Below are 20,946 nucleotides of genomic sequence, written 5' to 3'. Positions count from 1 at the left end.
TGGGTCCCCTCCTGGGACCTTGGAGAGGGTTGGCTGGGTCTCTACAGTGGTGTCCAACTCCAAGACGGGTAGTTTGTGGTTGTCATTGAAACTTCACTGAGCACCTTTCCGTAACCAAGGACAGGATGCCTATTGTCCAGCCGGAGGATGGATGGAAACGCACAGGTGGTGCTGGGGGAAAGAACCCACCTGCCAATGCAGACAGACTTAGACGCGGGTTCGATCCCTGGGTCAGGAAGGTACCGTGGAGGAGCGCACGGCAACCCACTCCAGTATTCTTGCTCAGAGAATCCCCAAGGACAGAGGAGCCTGGTGGGCTGCAGTCCATGAGCAGAGGAGCCTGGTGGGCTGCAGTCCATGAGCAGAGGAGCCTGGTGGGCTGCAGTCCATGAGCAGAGGAGCCTGGTGGGCTGCAGTCCATGAGCAGAGGAGCCTGGTGGGCTGCAGTCCGCGGGGCTGCAGAGTCAGACACGACTGAAGTGACTGAGCAGGCACAGCGGCTGCACAGCAGGAGTCAGGCCACCCTAACCACGAGGGGCCCCTGTGGAAAGCCCTGGTGACCTAGATAACTGTCCCCTTCCCTTAATTCCCGCTCATATCTTAATTCACCAATGAAGAGTAAAACTGCAAAACCCTAGGCACCCCACACTTGACCCCAACAAGAGCACACCCCAGGCCTGCACTCTTCCTCTCTCCTTGTGGCCTCTTTGTATGACCCCAGGCGGAATGGCAGCCCACTCCAGCATTCTTGCCTAGAGAATCCCATGGACAGCGGAGACTGGCAGGCCGCAGTCCACGGGGCTGCAAGAAGTCGGACACGACTGAGCGACGAACACAGCATACTGTGTACTTCAGGGCCTGTAACAAGCCTTGTTTTTTCAAAGTTCCCTGATGGTGGTTGCTGAGATGTGCGGTGGGCAAGTGTTTGTGGGGGTGTCTGCAAGTAGCACCGGCCCAGGTGAGGGCCACGGGCATCCCAGCCCACAGCATCTCGGTCAGCAGTCTGAGGCCAACCGCAAACAACCCCAATGCGCCCATCTGTCCCCCATCTCAAACCCGTCAGGTGCCTAGAGCTCCTGGTCTTGGGGTGCGGGGTGGCGGGGGAGATGTGGAAACATAAGCAGAGGGCCCAGACCTAGGTGACCTGGTGTGGCCGGGACCAGACTGTGGTCAGGAGCAGGCGGAGGGCAGCCCCCGAGGTCCAGATCCGGCCGCCCTGCCTGCCTCATTCAGTCCTGGGCCCGGCTGACCCCTGGGAGCCGGGGGGTTTGGAGTCTTGCCCTGGCCCCAGGGCCCCTGCTGGTCTCCCATCCTACAGAGTTGGGGTGGGGACGCGCCACTGCGCTGCTCCAAACAACCATCAGCTTTTTCCCGCCCTCCTCTTTATTGACTCCAAGGGGCTGCCAGAGCTATAAATAGATGTTCTTGAGCTAAAAATAGCTTTGCCAGAGGACAGCCAATGCTTCTAGCGTTTGGCCTCTTTGAGGACTCCTAAGGATGCAGGATTCAAGGACCCACCCTCCTCCCGAAGACACGGAGGAGGGGCCCGCCTAGCTTTCTCCTGCTGCCTGAAACACACATACACCACTCCAGTGTGTGTGCTGACTCACATGCACGTATGCTCATGTGTGCACGTGTGTGTGCTCACACACACTTGCACAGACACAGGTCTGGCTGGTGTCACTGGTTTAGGCTACCTGCCTGCTCAGAAAGGAGGGTCCCCAGGATAGGCAGGTCAAACCAAGAGGGGTCAGAGCCCCCAGTGGAGATCTTGAGCCACATTAGCCAGAGGACGGTGGGGCAGAGGGCACAGATCTGCTGGGGAAGCTGCCCGGAGACTCCAGAGCTGAGGTTCCCAGGAAACTCAGGGAGTGGTGCCTGGCACATCACAGGCGCTCAGTACAGTGGCGCCGTTGTTATGGTAACGGCTGGACAAGCTTTGGAGGGAGCCAGGGGAGTCAGGTCCAGAATGTGTCCCAGGAGACACCGTGGGGATGCTCAGAGCTGCAGCGTGGGCGAGGATGCTTGGCGGCCGGGGAGACGCTGACTGCAGCCCGGCCACCCGGGCAGGGAGGGAAGGAGGCCTGCAGGGGGCGCTGACTCCAGGGAGAGGAGCCCGGTGGCCGGAGACGCGCAGGGCGCTTCCCCCTAGGGATGCCCGTGCTTTGGGCCTTGCACGTTCAGTAAGGAATGTAAACAACGCCCTAAAGCTAGTTGCAGATGCTCTGTAGAGCTGGACCCCCATTTCTGGTGAAAAGGAAGAGCTGTTGTGTGGAAGGTACATGCGTGTACTCACACGCTGCTCACGCGTGCACACACATGGAGGTCTGTAGGGAGGTGTGGAACTGCTCCCAGCAGTTATTTCTGAAGGGGGGGGTCGGGGGAGCTGCAGGCCTAAACTGAGATTCCCTTTTATACAGTTCAGCTGCTGCTGCTGCTAAGGCGCTTCAGTCGTGTCCGACTCTGTGCGACCCCATAGACGGCAGCCCACCAGGCTCCCCCGTCCCTGGGATTTTCCAGCCAAGAACACTGGAGTGGGTTGCCATTTCTACGTTATTTAAATTCTCAGTAGCTTGAAACAGCAAAAAAAAAAAAAAAAAAAAAGGCTGTTCTACATCCTACATCTGCCCCTCCCCCTTCCACCCTTGCACCCTGGGTTTGGGGTTCTGGGTTCAGAGCCACGAGTTGGGGACAGTCTGGCTTTGCAGGTCCCATACCCCCCACCTCCTGGCCCCAGGAAGCCCCTCCACACCACCTCCCACCGGCCTGAATAAAGAGGCAGCCAGACGCATGGAGAAAACACCCATCTCAGGATTTATTACAACACGTTGTTTCCAAATACAAAAGAAGGGGACAGGACAGGGAGCAGAGAGCGGCCGCGATGGGGAAGGGGGCGGCAAGTGGGGCGGGCAGGTGGGTGGGCAGCCCAGTCCAGAGGGACCAGGAGCCGGGCGGGCGGACCTGCCACCTCTCCTCCGCTGGACTTTCCAGCAAATAATAGGAGGGGGCCAGGTCCATTCTGGGGACCCCATGCCAGGGCACTGGGCCGGCAGGAGGGGGGAGGGCCCTGGGGCCCCACTCCACCCAACCCAGGGAGTGGGTGGGACTCACCAGGGAGGGGCTCTTGCTGGGTGCCTGGTGCCCTCAGCATGGGGACAGGCGTGGGCTGGGGGGCTGAGACAAGGACTTCTCCCGTCACGACTCACTTCAGCCAGTGTCTCAAGAGCAAAAGCCCCCATGTGCCCCGGGCCAGAAGCCACAGGGCACCAGCAGCCCTGGAGAAGGGTGGAGGGAGGGGAACGGGCCGTGGGACCTGCCCCCAGGGCTGTGGGGCTCAACCAGTAGCCCCCACCGCTGTCTCCTGGACAGCACAGGTGCGGGGCGCGGAGAGGGGACCAGTGCATCGTCCACACCCAGGGTCACCTCAGAAACCCAACGCGATAGACAGACAGGAGGCAAATTTACATAATCAATAATAATAATAATAATTAACCAATAATAATAAATACTTAAACCTCTAATCCATAGATTGCAAATACAACAATGATAGCTTATTTTCTTGGGGGAATGGGGTGGGGACAGAGGGAACAGGAACAGGACTTTCTCTCAAAGGAGGTGTGACGGGACAGGAGCTGGGGTCAAAAGAAGAAGAAACAGAATAGACAGCTGGAGGGCAGCTGGGGGCAGGCAACCCCCACCCACCTGCCCAAGCACTCAGTCCTGCCCAGGCTACCCCTCCAGCCAGGCCTGGCCTCTTCCCAAGGTGACCAGCATCCACTCTTGGATGCTCCAGGACATCTGAAGGTCGAGGGACACCCACTCCTGCTGCCAAAAGCCTTGGGTGCCCCTGACCCCAGATGGTGGGGCGTGAGGATAGCTGGGGCTTTTCTCCTGCCCTCACCCCTAGGCTGGCCCACCTGGGCCAAAAAGCTAACGGGGGTTGGGGACTGGCATGTCACCTTGAAGATACCAGGGAGACTTGGGAGGGGAGCGCTCCACAGGAGAGGGGTGTACGGGGTTTTTCTCCTCCAAGGGCCCTGTGGGGGCTGGCAGACATGGGGGACACCTCTAGCATCTGCTCACATGAGGGGCCTTTAGCTGGAGGGGGCTCTCCCAAGCGAAGGAAGGCCTCCACACTCCACCCCACTGCCACCCAGAGGCATGAGGCGCCTCCTCTGAGAGTCACCTCCACCCGCAGAACAAGACCCGGAATCTATCTGCCCTCTGACCAGTGGAGCCAGCACGGCTGGCCCAGCTATTCCCACTGCCCCCCAGGGACCAAGCTCCCCCTCTGCCAGCTCCCCACTTGGCAGCTGGTGCTGGAGAGGGTGCTCACAAAGTGGAGGAGAGGGTAGCAGCCTCCTCGGAACTGCTGGAGCTCGTGCAGCTGGACCCAGGCTCAGATGGGAGTGGGGGTGTTCCACCCCCACCCTGCCCTGGGGACTCACGTCTCCTCACACTCAGAGCCCCCTTCTTTACACTGCTACCCTCTTCCGGACCCCACCCTGGCCCCCCAACACCTGGCAGGCAACAGGCTGGGGGGATGGGTGGCAGGGACGCCCTCGGTGGCACTGGAGCTGGCAGGGGGCTGTGAGCGCCTCCTGGGGGCCCCCCGGCTCCAGGACACCCCCTCCCACCTATGGCTTTGGTGAGGAGCCGGGAGAGGAGCAGAGAAGGGAGGGGCAGGAGAGGACTCAGCGGGATGGCAGGGGGGCTCTGCGGCTCAGTCTGCGGCTAAGGTTTTTTATCCTTTTTTCCCCTTTTCTTATGTAAAAAGTGCACGAAAGCTCAGCAGCCTCTTTACAATGGTCAGCAGTGTTTCCTGGGGGAGGGGGCAGGGGAACCCCAAGCCTGGCACCCCAGCTTGCAACTGAAGGTGGCCTCATATTGCTTAGAAACGTGGGTTTCATTTTAAATACCAGACAGTAAAAATAGAGCTCCGAGGACCGCCCGCACTGTTGCCAAATCATTGCCAGAATGAACAGCTTAAATAAATAAAAAATTGAAATATTTACTTCTCGATAAAAATCGCAGTAAAACCATTTACCTTTCTTTGCATTATATATAATATATATTTATAGCGGGCCCAGCCGAGGGCAGCCAAGGGCTCGGGGCGCCGCGTCCCCGCGGAGAGGCCGCTCCGGCCGCGGTCAGGACACCTCGATGACCTCCACGCTGCCCGAGAAGCTGGCCTGCTTGCCCAGCGCGGCCAGCTCCTCGCCGCGCGCGCGCCCCTCCACCATGCCCTCCTCGAACTCCATTTGGCAGCTCCGACGCTTAAACTGCGTCTCGGGAGCCGGCTCGTCGGGCCAGCCGGTCCTCGCGTCCCGGGCCTCGGGCCTCGCCGCCTCCCGCCGCCGCAGGTCGCCGCCGCCCGCGCCCGGCCCCCGGCCCGGCCGAAGGGTGCGAACCGCGCGCCGCCCGCGCCCTGCGCGCCCTCGGGGCTGCAGCACCAAGGCCCGTCGGGGGAGGGCGTGCCCGGGGAGTCGAGCGGCGGCGCCCAGCCCCCGGGGCCGGCCGGCTGGCCAGGGCCGGGCAGCCCGGGTGCCGACAGGGCCGAGAGGCCGTGCCGCGGAGTCTGCCGGGTGGCGTCGCCGAAGTTCAGGCCGAGGCCGTGCGCCGGGGAGCGCGCCGGGGAGCCGGCTGGGGGCCGGGGCCGCCGGCGTAGCCGGGGGCGCGGCTCGGGCGCCACGTCCGGGCTGTCGGGGCTTGGGGAAGGCAGGCCCAACGTGCCCCCGGACGGGCTGTCCAGTTTGCAGAGCTTGGGAGCCTCCCCGGGGTCCGGGGGCCCGGGGTCGTCAGGTCGCCGGCTCGGGGTGTAGGCCGACTTTATGTCCAGCGAGAAGGAGCGCTTGAGGCGGTTGGTGTCCTGGAGGCGGTCGGAGGAGAGGTGCAGGCCGCGGAGGCCCTGCTGCAGCGCGCTGGTGGCCGGGGCGGGGCCGGGGGCCTCCGCACCCCCCGTCGGTGCAGCCTCCCTGGAGGCGGCGTTCGCGGCACTCTCTGAGGTAGGTTGTGGCGGCGGCGGCGGCAGTGGGGCGGCAGGGCCCGGCAGGGGCTCCGGGGTCCCGGGGTGGGACGCCCCGTCGCCTTGCAGGGCGGCCAGAAGCTTCAGGCTGCGCTCGTACTCCAGCAGCTGGCCCAGGAAATTGAAGTTGGGCGAGATGGACGGGCGCCGGTCCTTCACGAACCTGGGGGAGAGCCGCGGGATGCGGGCAGGGCTCCGGCCGGGCCAGGCAGCTCCCCAGGCTCGCTCCCGCCCCGTGCCCACTCGGGGGCACCTAGCCGCTGGGCAGACCCCGGTGGGCCAGGGCTGGGCTCAGACCCCCTCCCTGGCCCAGAACTGTGGCTCCGCGGGCGAGCAGGTGGAGAGGGCGGGGCGAGCGGTGGAGGGGGCGGGACGAGCGGTGGAGAAGGCGGAGCAAGAGGTGGAGGGGGTGCGGCTACCTGTAGGCGTCGTCCGAGGACATCCCCATGGTCTTCATGATGTAGGCGATGGCGATGGTGGCAGAGCGGGAGATGCCGGCCAGACAGTGGACGATGACTTGGCAGCTGGACAACTTGGCTTTATCTGGGGGCAGGGGTTCACGTGAGGGCTGGGGCCGCACAGCCCTTCCCTTCCCCCAGGTTTCTCCCGCCTTCTCCCGCCCCCGCCTTCCAGCCCTCCCCGGGCCTGGGCGAGAGGGGGTGCCGGCCACCTCACCGATGAACTCGATGGACTTGTCCAGCCAGGGCAGCAGCTTTTCACAGTAGTTGTCATTGATGGGAATGCGCAGGAAACGGCTCTCGCAGATGAAGTCGGGCTTGGGGCAGGAGTTGCTGGCGTTGAGGACGTAGCTTATTCCGTTTTGGGTCATCAGATCCTGGGAGGATAGGGAACAGGGTGGAAGCAGGTGCAGCCGGCTGAAAACTGGGATGCCCTGAAGGCGTGGCCCGGCTCCTGGGGCCTTGGAATCTGGTTCCGGGAGCCGCCCCCCCCACCCCGCCCCAATGCAGAGCCTGCAAGCCCCTCACTAGGTGGAGGGGTGGGGGGCCGCTCCTGCAAGGCCCGCCCACAGCCTGCTTCCCGCTCCCAGGAATTTTAAGGCTGCGCTGCCTGGGCGGTAGCTTTACCCTCTTTCCGCATCACCATTTTTAAAACACGGGGTTCTTTCAGGGCTGGCCAGGGGCCCAGTGACATCAGCAGTCTGGCATGTAGGCTGCAGAGCCAAAGGGGCAGGGAGCCGCCTCTCTGCCCAGCCCTGCCAGGCCCTGCCCCCGCCCTGCCCTGGTCCTGCCGGGACCTCTGGGGTCCTGTGAAGCCACAGGCAGGCTCATACCCAGGCATATCTGCCCCCACATCGACGGTCAGCTCCCCCCGCCACCCCCCCCCCCGCCCCCGTACCCGCGCCACGCCCCCCAGACCAGCCCAGGAGCGGCTCCAGCTCCGGCTGCACACGCACCTTGTTCAGGACATCCTTCTGAGAGCCCAGGTAGAGGTGAGGCAGGATGCGGGTCAAGCCCACGCTGGGCACAGGGAGGCAGGGCTGGGAGAGGCTCATGGGAAGCAGGGCAGCAGGCTTGCCTTCGCAGAGGCCCGGGAAGCAGGAGGAGAAGGTGGCAAATCCCCCTGTGGGCGGGTGGATGAGACGCGTGTCAGGGGGTGGGCTGGCTGGGGAAGGAGAGCGGCCGCCCAGCCTCCCCCTGCACAGACCCCCAGCCCAGTCTGCCGGCAAGCCCCTGGCTGGAGCACCTGGTCTCCGTGCTGGTCCTGGAGAGCTCCAGGTTGTCACGCTCCCATCACCTGCCCCTAAGCCCACATCCCTCCTCACGCCAATCAGGGGCTGGCCTCCCTCAGGACGCTGCTGTGATGCCCATAAAAGTGGAGGCCGCACAAATGACCAGCCATCACGCAGCGCGAGCAGCACCCAGGCATGAGCGTGTTCAGAGGCCACAGGGGTCTTCACGCTGTGGCGTGGGGCCAGGCTGCGCCTGCCCGCCTCTCCCCCAGGGCTGATGCAATCCCTCCAGTTGGCCGGGAGCCCCGGGCCAGGCTTGGATGCCAGGACAGAGAGGCAAGGGCTTCTGAGGGCCACTCCCCCCCTGCCCCGGGCATGACATCACTCTCTGGAGCTGGCACAGCACACAGGGGCATGTGCGCTCGGGTTACAGCTCCATTCCACCCAGCAGGGGACGATGGAGGAGCGGAGGCTGGGCTGAGAAAGCAGCGCTGGGGACCAGGGCACGCGGGCCACACGCTCTACACGTGGCCGGCGTGTGTCCGGCCTCCTTGCCTGCGCGTGTGCATTGGACCGCACGTGGGCAGAAGGAGCCCCTCCGCTGGTCAGGAAGGGGCTGCGGGGGACCCACGGGCACACATCTGACTCAGCGAGTGACCTCGGGCTTTGGCGTCCTGGTCCTGCCTGCCCCAAACACTGTGCTGAGGTCCACGGAAGTGGACAAGCAAACAGCCAGGCCACGGCTGACCGTGTCCCCAGGAGGCGGCAGAGGGGTGAGGCGGGGGCCCGCAGTCGCAGCTGGGGCCACACCTGGCTGATTCCTGAGGACAGAGATGCCTGGTGACCTCGCTCCTCACCCCTGACTCTGCTCAGTGAAACCAGAGTGCCTGCCTCGTGCACTCCCGGGGCCCCTAACCAAGGCTGGACTTTGGGGGACCACGACCTCCAGGCTAGGGGCATGGAGCTATCAGCCTTGGAGGGGAGCCTTGCTGGCTGGACAGGGAGAAGCAGGTGACGGTGGCACCAGCACTCCTCCTCAGGTCCCCTGAGGGGAGGCTGGCCTGGCCCCAGCTCACTGTGCAGAGCCAGGGGCCCCTGGCTGCTGGGACTGGGGGCCAGTCCCTCGGGGGCAGGGGTGGGGCCTGCACAGTCTCTCTGAAGACCCTTCTCTGCCAGTCCCTTTTGTCTGCTTTCTCAGCAGCAAAGACAGGCAAGTGTGTGGGGGTGGAGAATTCCACCAGGAACCCCCTCTTCCTAAGGAGAGCCTCTAGGAGGGGCAGAGATCTGCCAGCCTTTGCTGCAATTTCTGCAACCCCCAAGAACGCCCTCCAGGCACAGTCAGGCAGCTTGGAGTGCTCCCTATAGACTCCAGTCCTCCCATGAGTTCGGGACACCCCAGGGCCTGGGAATGAGTGACATGGGAGGGCAGCATCCGTGCCAGCAGCCCTGGACCGTCTGTCCCCCACTCCCCGGGGCGCCGCCCTCTCAGGGCCTGGGGAGGTGTCCAGATCTCCTAAGGCTCTCCAGGGCACCCTCCTTCGGTAGGGTAACCGCCCCCCCCCCGCCCCCAACCATGCCTTGCAGGTCAGGGAAAAACGCGTGGCGTGTCCCGGGAGGCACTCCCGGCCCCACCCGCCTATCTCACTGCGTGCTCCAGTGCGGATGCGGCCTGGCCGGGATTGGGGGACACGCCCCGGAGCCTCCGCTGCCCGCCGGAGTCCCGGGCTGGGGCGGCACCCGCCTTCGGCAAGCGCCGCAGTGGTCTCCGGCCTTTCCGAGGGTGGGTGGCGCGCAGGGGCTGGCTGGCCCGCGGCGACCACACTGGCCCGCATTTCGCACACCCCTTAAAGCGCCAGGCGCGCATTCCCATCCTCGCCGGGCGTCATGGCGAGCAGCCGTGCGGGAGGGGCGCGGCGTGGTCTGGGCACCGGCTCGGGCGGACCCCGGCGCGGGCGGGACCCCGGAGCGGGCGGGACCCCGGCGCGCCCCACTTCCACCGCCCGCTCCCGCAAAGCGCCCCACCCTGGAGTTCCCTTCTCCCTGGCTGTGCCGCGCGTCTCCCTGGCGCCCCTCCGCACACTCACAGAGGGGTCTGTCCTTCACACGGGCGTCTGCCCAGCCCGCTCCGTGTGCCTAGCTCGCTGGGCCATGATGGCCGGCGTCTAACCCCTCGGCCCTGCCCTTCTCCAGGGTTTGGGTGGGCGCTGCCCGGAGCCTGGTCCCTCCTCACAGGGTCACGACTGCTCCCTGGCTTGCTCCTCAGAGAAACGGGGCACACGCGCTCACCCTGGGGTGGGGCACTGCCAGGTTGCAGGGGACTTCCCACCCAGCTCACCCGGGTCAGACCCGTAGGGGCTCTGGCCAGCCCAGGGGTAAGGGGGGCGCTGCTCCGGGACCCTCTTCTCAAACGTCCGGGAGGGCCTCTGGTGTAACTTGTAGCAAGGGCACACACGCGCTTGTGCGTGCACACACACAGGGGCTCCCCAGCGGACTGCGGGCAGAGCGGGACACCTGTGACGCCCCCTCCGCTCGGCCCACACAGCCCCAAGGCACATCAGCTGTGTCAGCTCTGCAGCTCTGTGGCTTCTGGCTCCCAGAGCTCACACACGCACGCACATACACACACTCACTCACACACACACCCCATCCACACACGGAGAGCACAGCACACGCTCACGGGACCCGTCCTCTGAGGGCTCTGCCCGGAGCCCCGGCCCCCCGCAGGTGCAGGAGCAGCCTGCAGCCCCTCCCCTCACACGAGGGCCGGCCTGGCGCCCCCACACCCATCATGCTCAGCAGGTGCTCAGGGCGGGTGTCGGAATGAAGAGCAGCACCCTAGCAGCCGTGTGATGCTGGGGGTGATGCCGGTGTGGGCCCTCCCCCACCCCTCCTGCCATAGCCCAGGGCACCCAGGCAGGGAGGCCACACATCCTGGGGGACAGGCCCTGGGCCACCTGGGGAGGGGGCTGGCCAGCCTGATCTGGGGGAATGGAAGCCCCATGGGGACCTCCGCTGGCCGGGCAGATAGCAGTGGTGATCAAGTAGGCAGTTGCTAGGCTCCCTGTGCCAGCTGGAGCATTCAGAGGACCCCTCCGGGGGGGGATCAATTCCCGCTCAGACTGGGGTTTCCCCAGGGTGGGGCCTATGCCTCCTCCCTCAGACCATGTGCGTGTGTGTGTGTGCGTGTGTGCACATGTGTGGGTGGCGGGGTAGCTTCCAAGGCACACCAGGTCTTTGCCCAGATCCCCCCCCATCTCCCCTGCCTCAGGCCTATGTCGGGGTTTCCCACTGTCCATGTCTCACCTGCTGGTGGTGGGCCTGGGCCCTTGCTGGAGAGGGGACCTGAAGTGTGGGGGCCCGAGGGAGGGGGTCGGTGGAGTCCCTGAGAACTCAGAGCTCCTGAGCTTCGCCCCTATTGGGCCCCCACTGCCCCAGCAGACACTGGGCTCTGGGCTTAGAGAGGACAGCAGAGGCCAATCCGGAACGTGGCCCTTTGGACAGCGCCCCCCGCCCTGTCCCCGCCCTGCCACCAGCCGGGGAGAGAGGTCTCAGGAGGGCACCTGTGAGGATGGCCACGCTGTCGAAGCAGCCGTCAAGCTTGCTGAGCAGGATGGACAGGAAGCTGTCTGCAGCCAGCACGCTGGCGTCCCGGGTGCTCTGGTCGTAGACCACCACGTCCTGAGGCTCCGTGGCCTCCATCTGGGCAAAGGGCAGAGGTCAGGGGGCCAGGCGCCCGCCAGTCGCCACATCCCCTGCCGCCTCCGCTGCTGCTTGTCAGGCGGTGGAAAGGGGGGGCTGACCCTGTGGTGCCCCGAAGGCAGGGAGGGCAGCGGCCAGCTGCGGTGAACACCTGGACAGCTGTGAACATGCAGCCACAGGGCAGCCCCCCGGAGCAGGGAGCGTCAGGGGACACACCCCCCCGAGGCAGCCATGCTCCCACGTACGGTTAACAGACACCGGGGGCCCGGCCCCTGCAGAAGAGACGCAGGGCAGGCGTGAGTTCGCAGGGGGCGCATGCGGGCGCCCTGACCTCCGGGGCGCAGGGAGGCCTGGCTGGCTCCCAGGGAGGCCGAGGGCCCCAGGAGGCACATGTCAGGGATTCTGAAGGCTGGGTGGGGGAACCTCTGGGTCTGGGGTCTCCTTCCGTCCCTGGCCAGTGATGGGGCCTCCGGGGGCTGCAGCAGCCCCTCCTTGCCCCCAGCCATCCCAGCGGCAGCAGTGGGAAGCTGGTGCCCACTGGCCTCCCCCCTCCGCTGCCGGCCAGGGGTCCAGATGTGAGCCACTGGGCTGGGAGCAGCTGGTGGCCCGCCCCCAGCTCGCTCACCCCTTAAGCCCACTGAGCTGCCAGCCCTGGGCCGATGATGTCACCGGCAGCCAATGGGAAACCATTCTGGCCCAGCGCTGGCTGGGGGTTAGTCATCGCCGGATTCCCCTCACTGGAGGCCGCAGGGGACTCCCGTCTGGCTCCTCTCACATCCCAGCTCTGCCCCAAGCAGGGCCGGTGACCAAGACCCCTCCCTGAGCCTCTGGGCTGGCTGGCGAGCCAAATCTCCCCCACGAGGGCTCCCCAGGTCACAGTCCAATGTAGGCTCGATGCCCCTGGGCAGCAGAAACAACTGTTGGCTGCAGGTGACCAGAGATGGTCTTGTGGGCCTCAGAGAGAGTTCCTGGTCCTCAGGACTCCAGCGGGGAAGACCGGGGGCTGGATGCCCCTGCGCCTGTGTCAGCCCCCCAGCCGCCCGTCTGGTCCTCTTCCGAGTCCTCAGGGCGGTCAGAGTGGGCCTGGCTGCCCCCCTCGCTGCCTGTCTCTCTCCCGTGTCCCCCACCCCCATCCATGGCCTGTGCACAGCCACACCACACGGCTGGACCCTTCGTGGAGGCCTCTGTGTGGGGCCGAGTGGCGACCCGGTGGGCTCAGTGGCTCTGTGGGGAGGGCAGGAAGCCTGTAGGAGGGTGTTGAGTCTGTCGGTGGAGGGTCACCCTGGGAGGAGGGCTCTTGTAGTCCTAAGGTGGACAAGGGCGCTGCCTGCCAATGGCTTGGCATCTGACCCCGAGGCGCGCAGGGCAGCTTCAAGGGCAGAAAAAGGGAAGGCTGCCCCAGCCCTGGTTCCTGGGGGAGCCAGAGGGACGGGCGGGCCGCGTACCTGGCTGCGGGCGGCGGGCTGGATCAGCTCAGCAATGGTCACCTTGCCCTGCTGCAGCCGCCGCTTCACCAGCTTCGAGCAGCAGATGTTGACAGAGCTGAGCACGTGCCAGCTGCTGTACTCCACGAAGGAGCGGCTGTCGATGACCAGCGGCCCCCCGGGCCCGCCCCGCAGCAGGCTGGCCAGCCTCTTGGCGTCCATCACCTTCCGTGGGAGCCGGTCCCCGGCCATGGCGCGGCAGTGGGCAGCGGGGAGGGGCGACCCCGGGAGTGGGCAGGGGCAGCTCCAATGGCCTGGACGTGGCCTAGGGTTTGGAGTGCCCAGGCATGGTGCCAGACCTGTGGGGAGAGGCCGATGGTCAGTGGTGCCGCTGGCCCCTGGGCCTCGGACGGGCTGGCGAGGGGACTGGCCCAAGGGCAGCAGCAGGTCTGGGGCTGACACATGCCCGTGGGGAGGGCTCTCGCTCCCTCTGGCTCCTTCATGGAGGTTGGGCTTCCTAAGCCCGCTGCTCTCCTGCTGGGGTCTGTGACGCTGGGAAGGGTGCTCGGGAGGGGGCCAGTCCTGTTTGAGCCCTCCAGGTCACAACGCCAGCCTCTCAGCAGGACGTGGCAAGGTGAGTGGGGACCGCAGCAGGCAGGGCCGCGGGACTCAGGCAGGACGAGGCCTGAGGGTCCCTCCCTGGGCCTAGGACCCCCAGACGCTCACCCTCCCAGAGCACCCCCTTCTGTCCCCGCATCGCCTGTCCTGTCTTCGGGACGCAGGTCTCTCCCCGCCCGCCCCTTTCTGGACGGCGTGGCCTGCTGGCTCCATAAGCCGATCATCTGGATGGGGTGGAGGGCGGGGCGCTGACCGGGCCGGGAGCTCCGTGTCCCAGTTCTGTGGGCCAGGGTTCAGGCACATGGGGGGCCAGCCTCCTCCTCCTCCTGCAGGGCTGGGTCACACACTTACGGAATGGGGGAGACAGTACGACGGGCACCGCAGACAGCAGTGCCCTGGGGTCGAGGAGGCCCCTTTGGGGGCCTGGTGGGTGCAAGGATTGCAGTGCGGTGGGGGGCACCCAAGGATAGTGGTCAGCGGTTAGTGTGGGTGACTGTGTGTAGGACCCTCGGGCTCAGGGGTGCCTGGAAGGGAGTAGGAGGTGGGTGGGACGTGAGGCTCTGGAGTCTGGGCAGAAGCCCCCTCTGATTTGGTGCCAAGCCTCTGCCACCTGCCAGGACTGGCCTTTCTCAACGCCCCCCCACCCAGGCCTCACAGTGCCCAGGGAGCCATGCATCTTCAGGATGACGAGTTTGCTCGAAAGCTGGGGAAACTGAGGCTCGGGGGAGGGGTGGAATCAACCCAAGGTCACATCAAGGTCACTGGACAGAACCGGGCCCATGGCAGCCCTGTTCACCCAGGGTCTTGCCTCTGCCAGCTTGGGGGTGGGGAGGCTGAGAGCAGGACTCCCCCGCAGAGCCAGCGAGGGAACTCCCTGGGTAAGCCCCCAGCCGGCAGCCACAGAGGGTGCTGGGGTGCAGCGCTTGGGGACGCACCTCACCTTTCAGTCAGCACTGATGGCCCTGGGGACAGCGGCCACCGTCTCTGCGCCAGCCCTTGGGGTGAGCTCCCAGGCTGCCGAGCAGGTTCCAGGGGTCACAGAGGAGCAGGTGCGAGGCAGGTGGGGACTGGCCCGCCTGGCATGGGGAGCCCAGGGCTGGGCCACTGGAGCTGGTGCAAGGGAGGCCCTGGACAGTGCTGGGCCTCAGGTTCCTGCCCACAGATGCTGCTCCTCAGGCGCTAGGGCGCCCTGACGGTGGGGGCAGGGCTTGGGGTACAGACAGGGCCCTGCCCTCCCCAGGGCCACAGCAAGACAGTGGGTCTGCCTGCTGAGAGGCCCGGCCTGCTCTGAGGCCTCTGTCTGTGAGCCCAGGGGTCCCCAACTTGACTCCTGGTCGAGTGGTTTTGAGAGGCTTTTGGAGTTCTTGCCTGACTCCCGTGGAGGCTGGGACAGGCCCCGCCTCCAGGCCCCCCCTCCCCCGGCCCGACCCACCTGGGCAGAACCTCCTACCGGGGGGTGAGGGATCTGTGTCCAGTCCAGAGGCCCAGGACCCAGACAAGGAGGCTGTCGTGGGGTGGGGACACCACGGGCAGAGCATCCTCCCGTGGGTTAGGGTTAGGGTTAGGGGCAAGGCGGGGGAGGAGGCCTTTGCTGGCCCCTGCTCTCCGGTCCTTACACGGCCGGAGGGGCGTGAAGGGGTGCCCACTGCACGGAGGGGAAAGGAGGCTGGCAGGGGGCAGGGAGGCGAGGGCGGAGACCCACAGAGGAGGGGGTGCCGGGGCTGGAGGGGTGGACGGCTGGCTTGTGGACCCACCTGGTACCTGGTCCCCACCCCCGGCTCCTGAGGAGCCTCCAGCTTGGCCTATTAACCGCTGTAGTATTGTTATTCGCAGCTGAGGGGGACTCATCAGCAAGTTGGCACCTCCGTTGTTGCCATGGCAACAGCAGGGGTGCCAGGCAACCGCTGCTCCTGCGGCAGCAGGCAGAGCTGCAGAGCCAGGTCCTTTCCTCGCCCGCTCCCCGAACCCGCCCTCAGGTGCCCAGCAGCTGGGCGGGACCACCCCAGCCCAGCCCGCCCCTGCCGCCCCACCAGGTCCTAGCCCTCCGGTCACCTCCCACATGCACCGGCTCACTCTCCCATCCTGGGGAGCCCTGCCCTTTCTGGGCGGGACCCCCTGCATCGTGCTGGCCCCCCGGGCGGGCACCTGGCCCCCAGGCCCTCCTTGGGCAGACCCTTCACCTCCCCAGCTGCGACACTCAGAAGAGGGCTAAAGGTCGGGCAGAGCAGGGAGGGGCGGAGATGCTGCAGTAGGCCAGGCGGGCGCAGAGGAAACGGATGTGGAAGGGGCTTGGGCCTCCCAGCTTCTAAGGACTCCCTGCAGGCTCAGCCGAGACCCCTCCCCTGGGGAGGGAGCACCCAGAGCCTAGGTCAGCTGGGAGCCTGGGTCAGCCCCACCAGAGAGCAGCGGCTGAGGAGACAGCGGGTCCCAGGCCAGAAGCAGCAGGAGCCGCGTCCCTCCCCTCCTGCCGCTGGGCCAGGCCTGGGAGGCCACAGGCTCCGCCTCCCCACTTTCCTGGGGGAGGCTGGGTACACGGCGCCGCCTGGCCCTCATGTGAAATGCAGGCTGGACACAGCCCTTTGCACACTGGCCACACTCATGGCACTTACCCCGTTCCCACAACCCATCCCAGCCCTGTGTGCCATGATTCACGTGGTCGCTGCACGGATGTGTCCTCACCGTCTGCACGCAAGTGCCCGAGATCCCAGCACGTCCCAGCCCCAGATGCAGCCACAGCCTCTCCTCACTGGTTCCCATGGCCTCCAAGAGGGACATCTGTGTCCCTCAGCATGTGGACGACCAGAAAACTCCCAACTAGGGGCATCCTCACCACGGCACTTCGTGCTCAGCATCGGGGAAACGCGGGACCCCCAGAGACAGGCGGACAGAGACTGAGGCCACCACTCAGCGTGGCTCCGGCCTGGCGGAGCCCGGTCACAAAGGCAGGCCTCAGGCAGAGCTGACGGCGGACAGACCCTGGGTGCTGGGTGTCTGGCTCACTCTGACCCTGGGCAGGCTTGGAGGCAGAAGCCAGGAGAGAGGCTGGCAGGGGGTGGCCTCTCACAGGCAGGGCCCCACGTGCTCACCAGGCTTGCTCTCTGCACTGCCCCCCCAGCTCTCTGAGATGATTGGTACAGGACCCAAGCTGCGTCCACTCTGTCCTGACTGCTCTTGGCAAGGCCAGGCAGAGCCAGCCTGACCTGGGGAGGCTACGGACTTGGGAGACAGTGGGGTGGGGCTCTACCCTCAGTGCCCAGGAGTTGGGGCTGAACTGGGACCGAGGGCTTGGCACAAGGGTCCTCAGGAACGCAGGCTCAGGACGCACCAGTCTTGGCCTCCTCTGCTCCTGCCTGGCTGGTTTTAGCCCCGCTGATCTGCAGGACTTCTACTGGGCACCCCTCCCCCATGCTACCTGCCTGGGCTGGCACCTACCAGTCACCGTCTGAGGGTTCAGGCAGAGGGGGCCTGTGTGGTCTGACGGTCACAGCCCGAGCCTCATCACTCTTGCTGTGGGCTCACCCCTTCCTCTCCTCTCCCTGGGAGCTGCACATCTAGGAGACAGGCAGACGACCTCCGCTTCCTCCACCCCTGGCCTACGGCCCCCAGAGCTCTCTGTTTGGTTGCAGCTTCTGGGCCTCAAGGTCAGCCTCAGCCTAGAGGAGAGGTGATGCTGGGAAGGGTCCTGGTGCATAAAGGGGCTTCAAACATCTTTCTGCATCTCTGTGCCTAAAACCTGCTCTTTCCAGAGGCAGCCTCTGGGACCCAGGAAGCTTCCGGAGGGCAGCAGGGGACTAGAACCTGCCTAGCAACTCCCCCAGGGCCCTAGGCTGACTACAGCAGGAGGTATTTCAGTTAGACTTCAGGATGAACTCCCAGTCCCTTGTCACATGACCTGGCCATCTTTGGCAGATGCTTATCAACCATCTGAGTAGCAAGTGCCAGGGACACCTAGCCTCCTGGGGCAGGACAGGGGTGCTGGATGCCACCCGCGTTCCCTGGGCTGCTGTGGAGCAAGAAGGACTCGGGGAGACGCTGGGAATGGACAGTCCCTCAGACCTCCACAGACTCCCAGGAGCAGAGGGCACAAGGCAGGAAGAACCCCCTCCCCTTCACCAAGCTGCGCAAGAACACTGCAGACCGCACACTGCGCGCACCGCCTTTCTCCCTCATCCTACGGAGGCCACCCACCCCCACCCCATCACTGCTGCCCGGGCCCCAACGCTCCCCCTTGCAAAGTCAGTACATTTTTTGCAGCAGGAAATTAGAAGGTAAATTCTCCCAGAAGGGATGACCTCGTGCGGACTGGGCCCATTTCTGCCCCTTCCCCTCCAGGCCAGACTATTACATACCCTTTACCCCAGGGTGGGTGCACAGGCTGAAGGAGGCTGGTGGCACTCAGCCTGGCAGTGCCAGCCCCTCCCCCAGCACCCGCCGCGTCTGCAGCAGGCTGGCGGCTGGCCTTTATTCCGCAGAGGCCAGCTGAGCTCCCTGAGGTGGGGGTGCCCATCGCAGCCTCGCAAGACAGGGGAGAAGGCCAGACAGGGAGCGAACCTCTCCTGAGGCTGCCACCGGCCAAACGCCCTGAGCTCCTACGGCCCAGGCCGCCGCATCTCCGCGCCTGGCCCTGGAAAGGACGATCCTTTTCAATCCTGGTCCCTGTGGGGGTGCTTTTCGGGGGGCACATGGGGCTCGGATAGATCCATGCTCGATCTTAATGGTTGTCCTCGTCCTTAATTCATGCCCCTCCCCCACCAAAATAAGAAAGAATCGCGCGTAGAAAGGCGGCGAATCGGTGGCCGGGTGTGTGCCGGGCCGGGGTCCGCGGGGCGCCGCGGGAGGCGGGGGAAGGACTTCTCGGTCGGGTCCGCGGCGCTCCTGAGGGCCGGTGGGGGCCGCTCATCTTCACGCCATCTCCTCCTCCCCGTGCCCGCCCCACGCAGCCCCCCGAGCGCTCCCGATGCAGCGCCCACCCGGCCGAGCCGGGCGCTCGGGCAGCGCGCCGGTGAGCCCCTAGCCCCCCGGCGCCCCGCACGTACCCCCAGCCTCCCCGGCGCCTCGCGCGTCGCCCCCAGGCCTCCGGCGCCCCGCGAGCCCCCCCATCCCACCCCGCCGGCGCCCCGCGCGCCCCCCAGCCCCGCCGGCGCCCCGCTCACCTCGCTCTCGCTCGCCTCAGGGCGGCACCCGGGACCCGCGCTGCGCTCAGCGCGCCCGCTCCGCCGCGCAGCCCATGGGCCCGGCGGGGGCCCGCGCAGCCGGGGCCGGGGAAGCGCGCGGGTCGCCGCCGTCGCCGCCGCCGCGGGGAGCGCTCGCACGGGCCCGAGCGCGCGCACTGCGGGCGGGCACGCGCGCATCCCACCCCGCGGCTCGGCGGGCACGGCCGGGGCTGCTCCGGCTCGGGCTCGGGCTCCGGGTCCGGCGTCCGGCGGGGCGGGGGGGCGGGGGCCGCGGAGCCGGCTTGGCCGCCGCGCTCGGCCGCGAGTGACAGGCCCGGGGCGGAGGGCGGGGCCGCCGGTGGGGATGAGGTCATGCCGAGCGAAAAAAGCCCCTGACGTCACCTGCAGCCAATCAGCGCACGCGGCTCGGGGGCAGGTGACGTCAGCCAGCGCCCCGGCTCCGGGTGCAGATTAGAGGCGGCGGCCGTGGGGGGCGGGGGCCGGGCTCTGCGCGGTCGCCCGGCGCCCTCTGCCCTCCCCTCTCGCCCGGGCCCCGGCTCTTAAAGGGGCCGCGCGGCCTCCGATCCCGCGCCTGGAACCCCACCTCCAGGAAGCCCTCCGGGCCCCAGCGCTCCGCCCCACCTGGAGACCCCCCAGTCTCATCTTACACCCGCGGAGGGTCCAGTCGTCCGGGTCCCGAGCGCGAGCTTCCTCTCTCCACCGCCCTGGCAGGAGCTGCCCCCCACCCCACCCCACCCCCGGCAGTCTTTGTTCGTGCGGGGGCCTGCCGCGGGCAGCAGCTTCTCTAGCCCGGGGCGGGCACGAGCGCACCCCGCGAGCCCGGCCCAGGCGGCGCTTTACCTTAGGCATCCGCGCGTCCCCTCTCCACGAGCCCTGGCGGTGGGAGCCTGGGTCTGCATTTTACGGGGTAGGGGGTGGAGTGGGAAGCTCAGAGGCGAGAAGGTGTGCCTCTGGTCACACATCTGAACTCTGGTGGGACGTGGCGGCCCCCTGGGCAGCACTGTACCCCCAGCCCCACCGATGACCTCCAGCCTTTGTCACTTCCAATTAGAAGTCCACCTTAAGCGGTGCTCTCGGGACCCGCCCTCGCAGGGTGCCCCCAGCCCGGTAAAGGTAGTTGAGGGTCCGCCCCAGCAGACCGCTGTTGGAACACAAGCTCTCGGCCGCTTGGACGCTAGTTGTCCAGAGCGGGAGCAAACATAGGTAATTACACCTCGGGCGGTGTCTGGCGGAAACACCCCGGGGCGGGGAGGGGAGCGTCCGGGAGGCCATTCCAGGATGGACAGACAGCGACTGGAGGCCGCGGAGGCGCAAGGACCACCGCAGGCTGCGATGACCCCGTCCTTCCGCCGGCTCGGGGCAGCCGCGGGGCGGGGGGGGGGGGGCGGGGGGAAGGGGGGCATGTTTCGGGCATCTGTGTTGCGCCAGGTGTGTACTGAGCACTTGTGCCAGGCCCTGGGGGCCTCGCTCTGAGGAAGGGGAGAAAGGCTTCTGCCCAGGGGGCCAAGGAGCCCTGGGAGCTTTTGAAAGTGATAATTTTGGGGGGGGATGTTGTGACCAGACGACTCAAACATTCCTTAACCCCCGTCCCCACGGCTGCCCAGTGGAGAGTGAGGGCGGGGCCTCCTCTGGCCCGTGGGGGCATCTCAGGGCTCTGAGAGGCTTCGCCCCCCCCCCCCCCAGAGCACAGCTCTTTCGCCTGGAGGGGGTGATCTGAGAGGGCCCCTCAGCCGCGGCTGTTTGAATGAAGGGTCACAAAAATCCTTGCAGGAGACTGCTTTCTATACTCTTCTGGGACAGGTGGGCACTCGGGACCCTAGAGCTGCGAGTGCAGCTGGGGAAGGTCGTGATGGCTAGGGCCTCGGCTGGGCCCTCTCTTTCCCACTTTCAATTTTCCTGACCTCTGGCCTCAGAGCTTCGTCCACAGTAGTTGCTTAGTAAGTGCTTGGGGCCTCTCCCTTGCTAGCCTGAGCACTCAGGTGTGAGTATTTGGGTGTGTGTGTGTGTGTGTGTGTGTGTGGAGGAGAGTGTGTTCTTGGCTCTGAGCCAGCACTTAGGATAACAAACATCTTGGGGTGGGGGTGGGGGTGGAGTGGGGGTGGGGTGGGGCTGTCCCGGAAGGAAGCACTGGCTAACTCCAGGGCTATTTGGGGCTGGGGCTGGGTTGAGGTCCTTCCTCTTTCCCTGCCCGAGGTGGAACCGAAGGAGTAAGGTGTTGCTGAGCAGAGAAGCCCTGGCTGGAGGTGGACCCTGAACTCAGCGAGGTGCCCAGCCCAGTTGCACGGCCAGGTCAGGTCCGGAAGGAGCGTAGGGTGT

The 20,946-nt window shown here is 66.2% G+C and overlaps 1 protein-coding gene and 1 long non-coding RNA gene across 2 annotated transcripts in view; one reads left to right on the top strand and one right to left on the bottom strand.

Moving 5' to 3' along the window:
* DUSP8 (dual specificity phosphatase 8) lies at window positions 2,794-18,717 on the bottom strand. Its single transcript, XM_018043301.1, is given in 8 exon segments — window positions 2,794-5,386; window positions 5,389-6,188; window positions 6,445-6,568; window positions 6,701-6,860; window positions 7,440-7,606; window positions 11,276-11,414; window positions 12,860-13,197; window positions 18,610-18,717. Coding segments are annotated over 7 exon segments (1,857 nt in total). The 5' UTR covers window positions 13,091-13,197; window positions 18,610-18,717; the 3' UTR covers window positions 2,794-5,150.
* Window positions 20,825-20,946, top strand: part of LOC108634234 — a 65,271-nt gene continuing 65,149 nt past the window's right edge. The window contains exon 1 of the long non-coding RNA XR_001917498.1: window positions 20,825-20,919. This is a non-coding gene — a long non-coding RNA (uncharacterized LOC108634234). The remainder of the gene's footprint in view (window positions 20,920-20,946) is intronic.

The sequence above is a fragment of the Capra hircus genome, chromosome 29 (assembly GCF_001704415.2).
Source record: "Capra hircus breed San Clemente chromosome 29, ASM170441v1, whole genome shotgun sequence".
Taxonomy (NCBI): Eukaryota; Metazoa; Chordata; class Mammalia; order Artiodactyla; family Bovidae; genus Capra; species Capra hircus.
The sequence above is the reverse complement of the archived record's forward strand: the minus strand, read 5'-3'. Positions and strand labels throughout refer to the sequence as shown.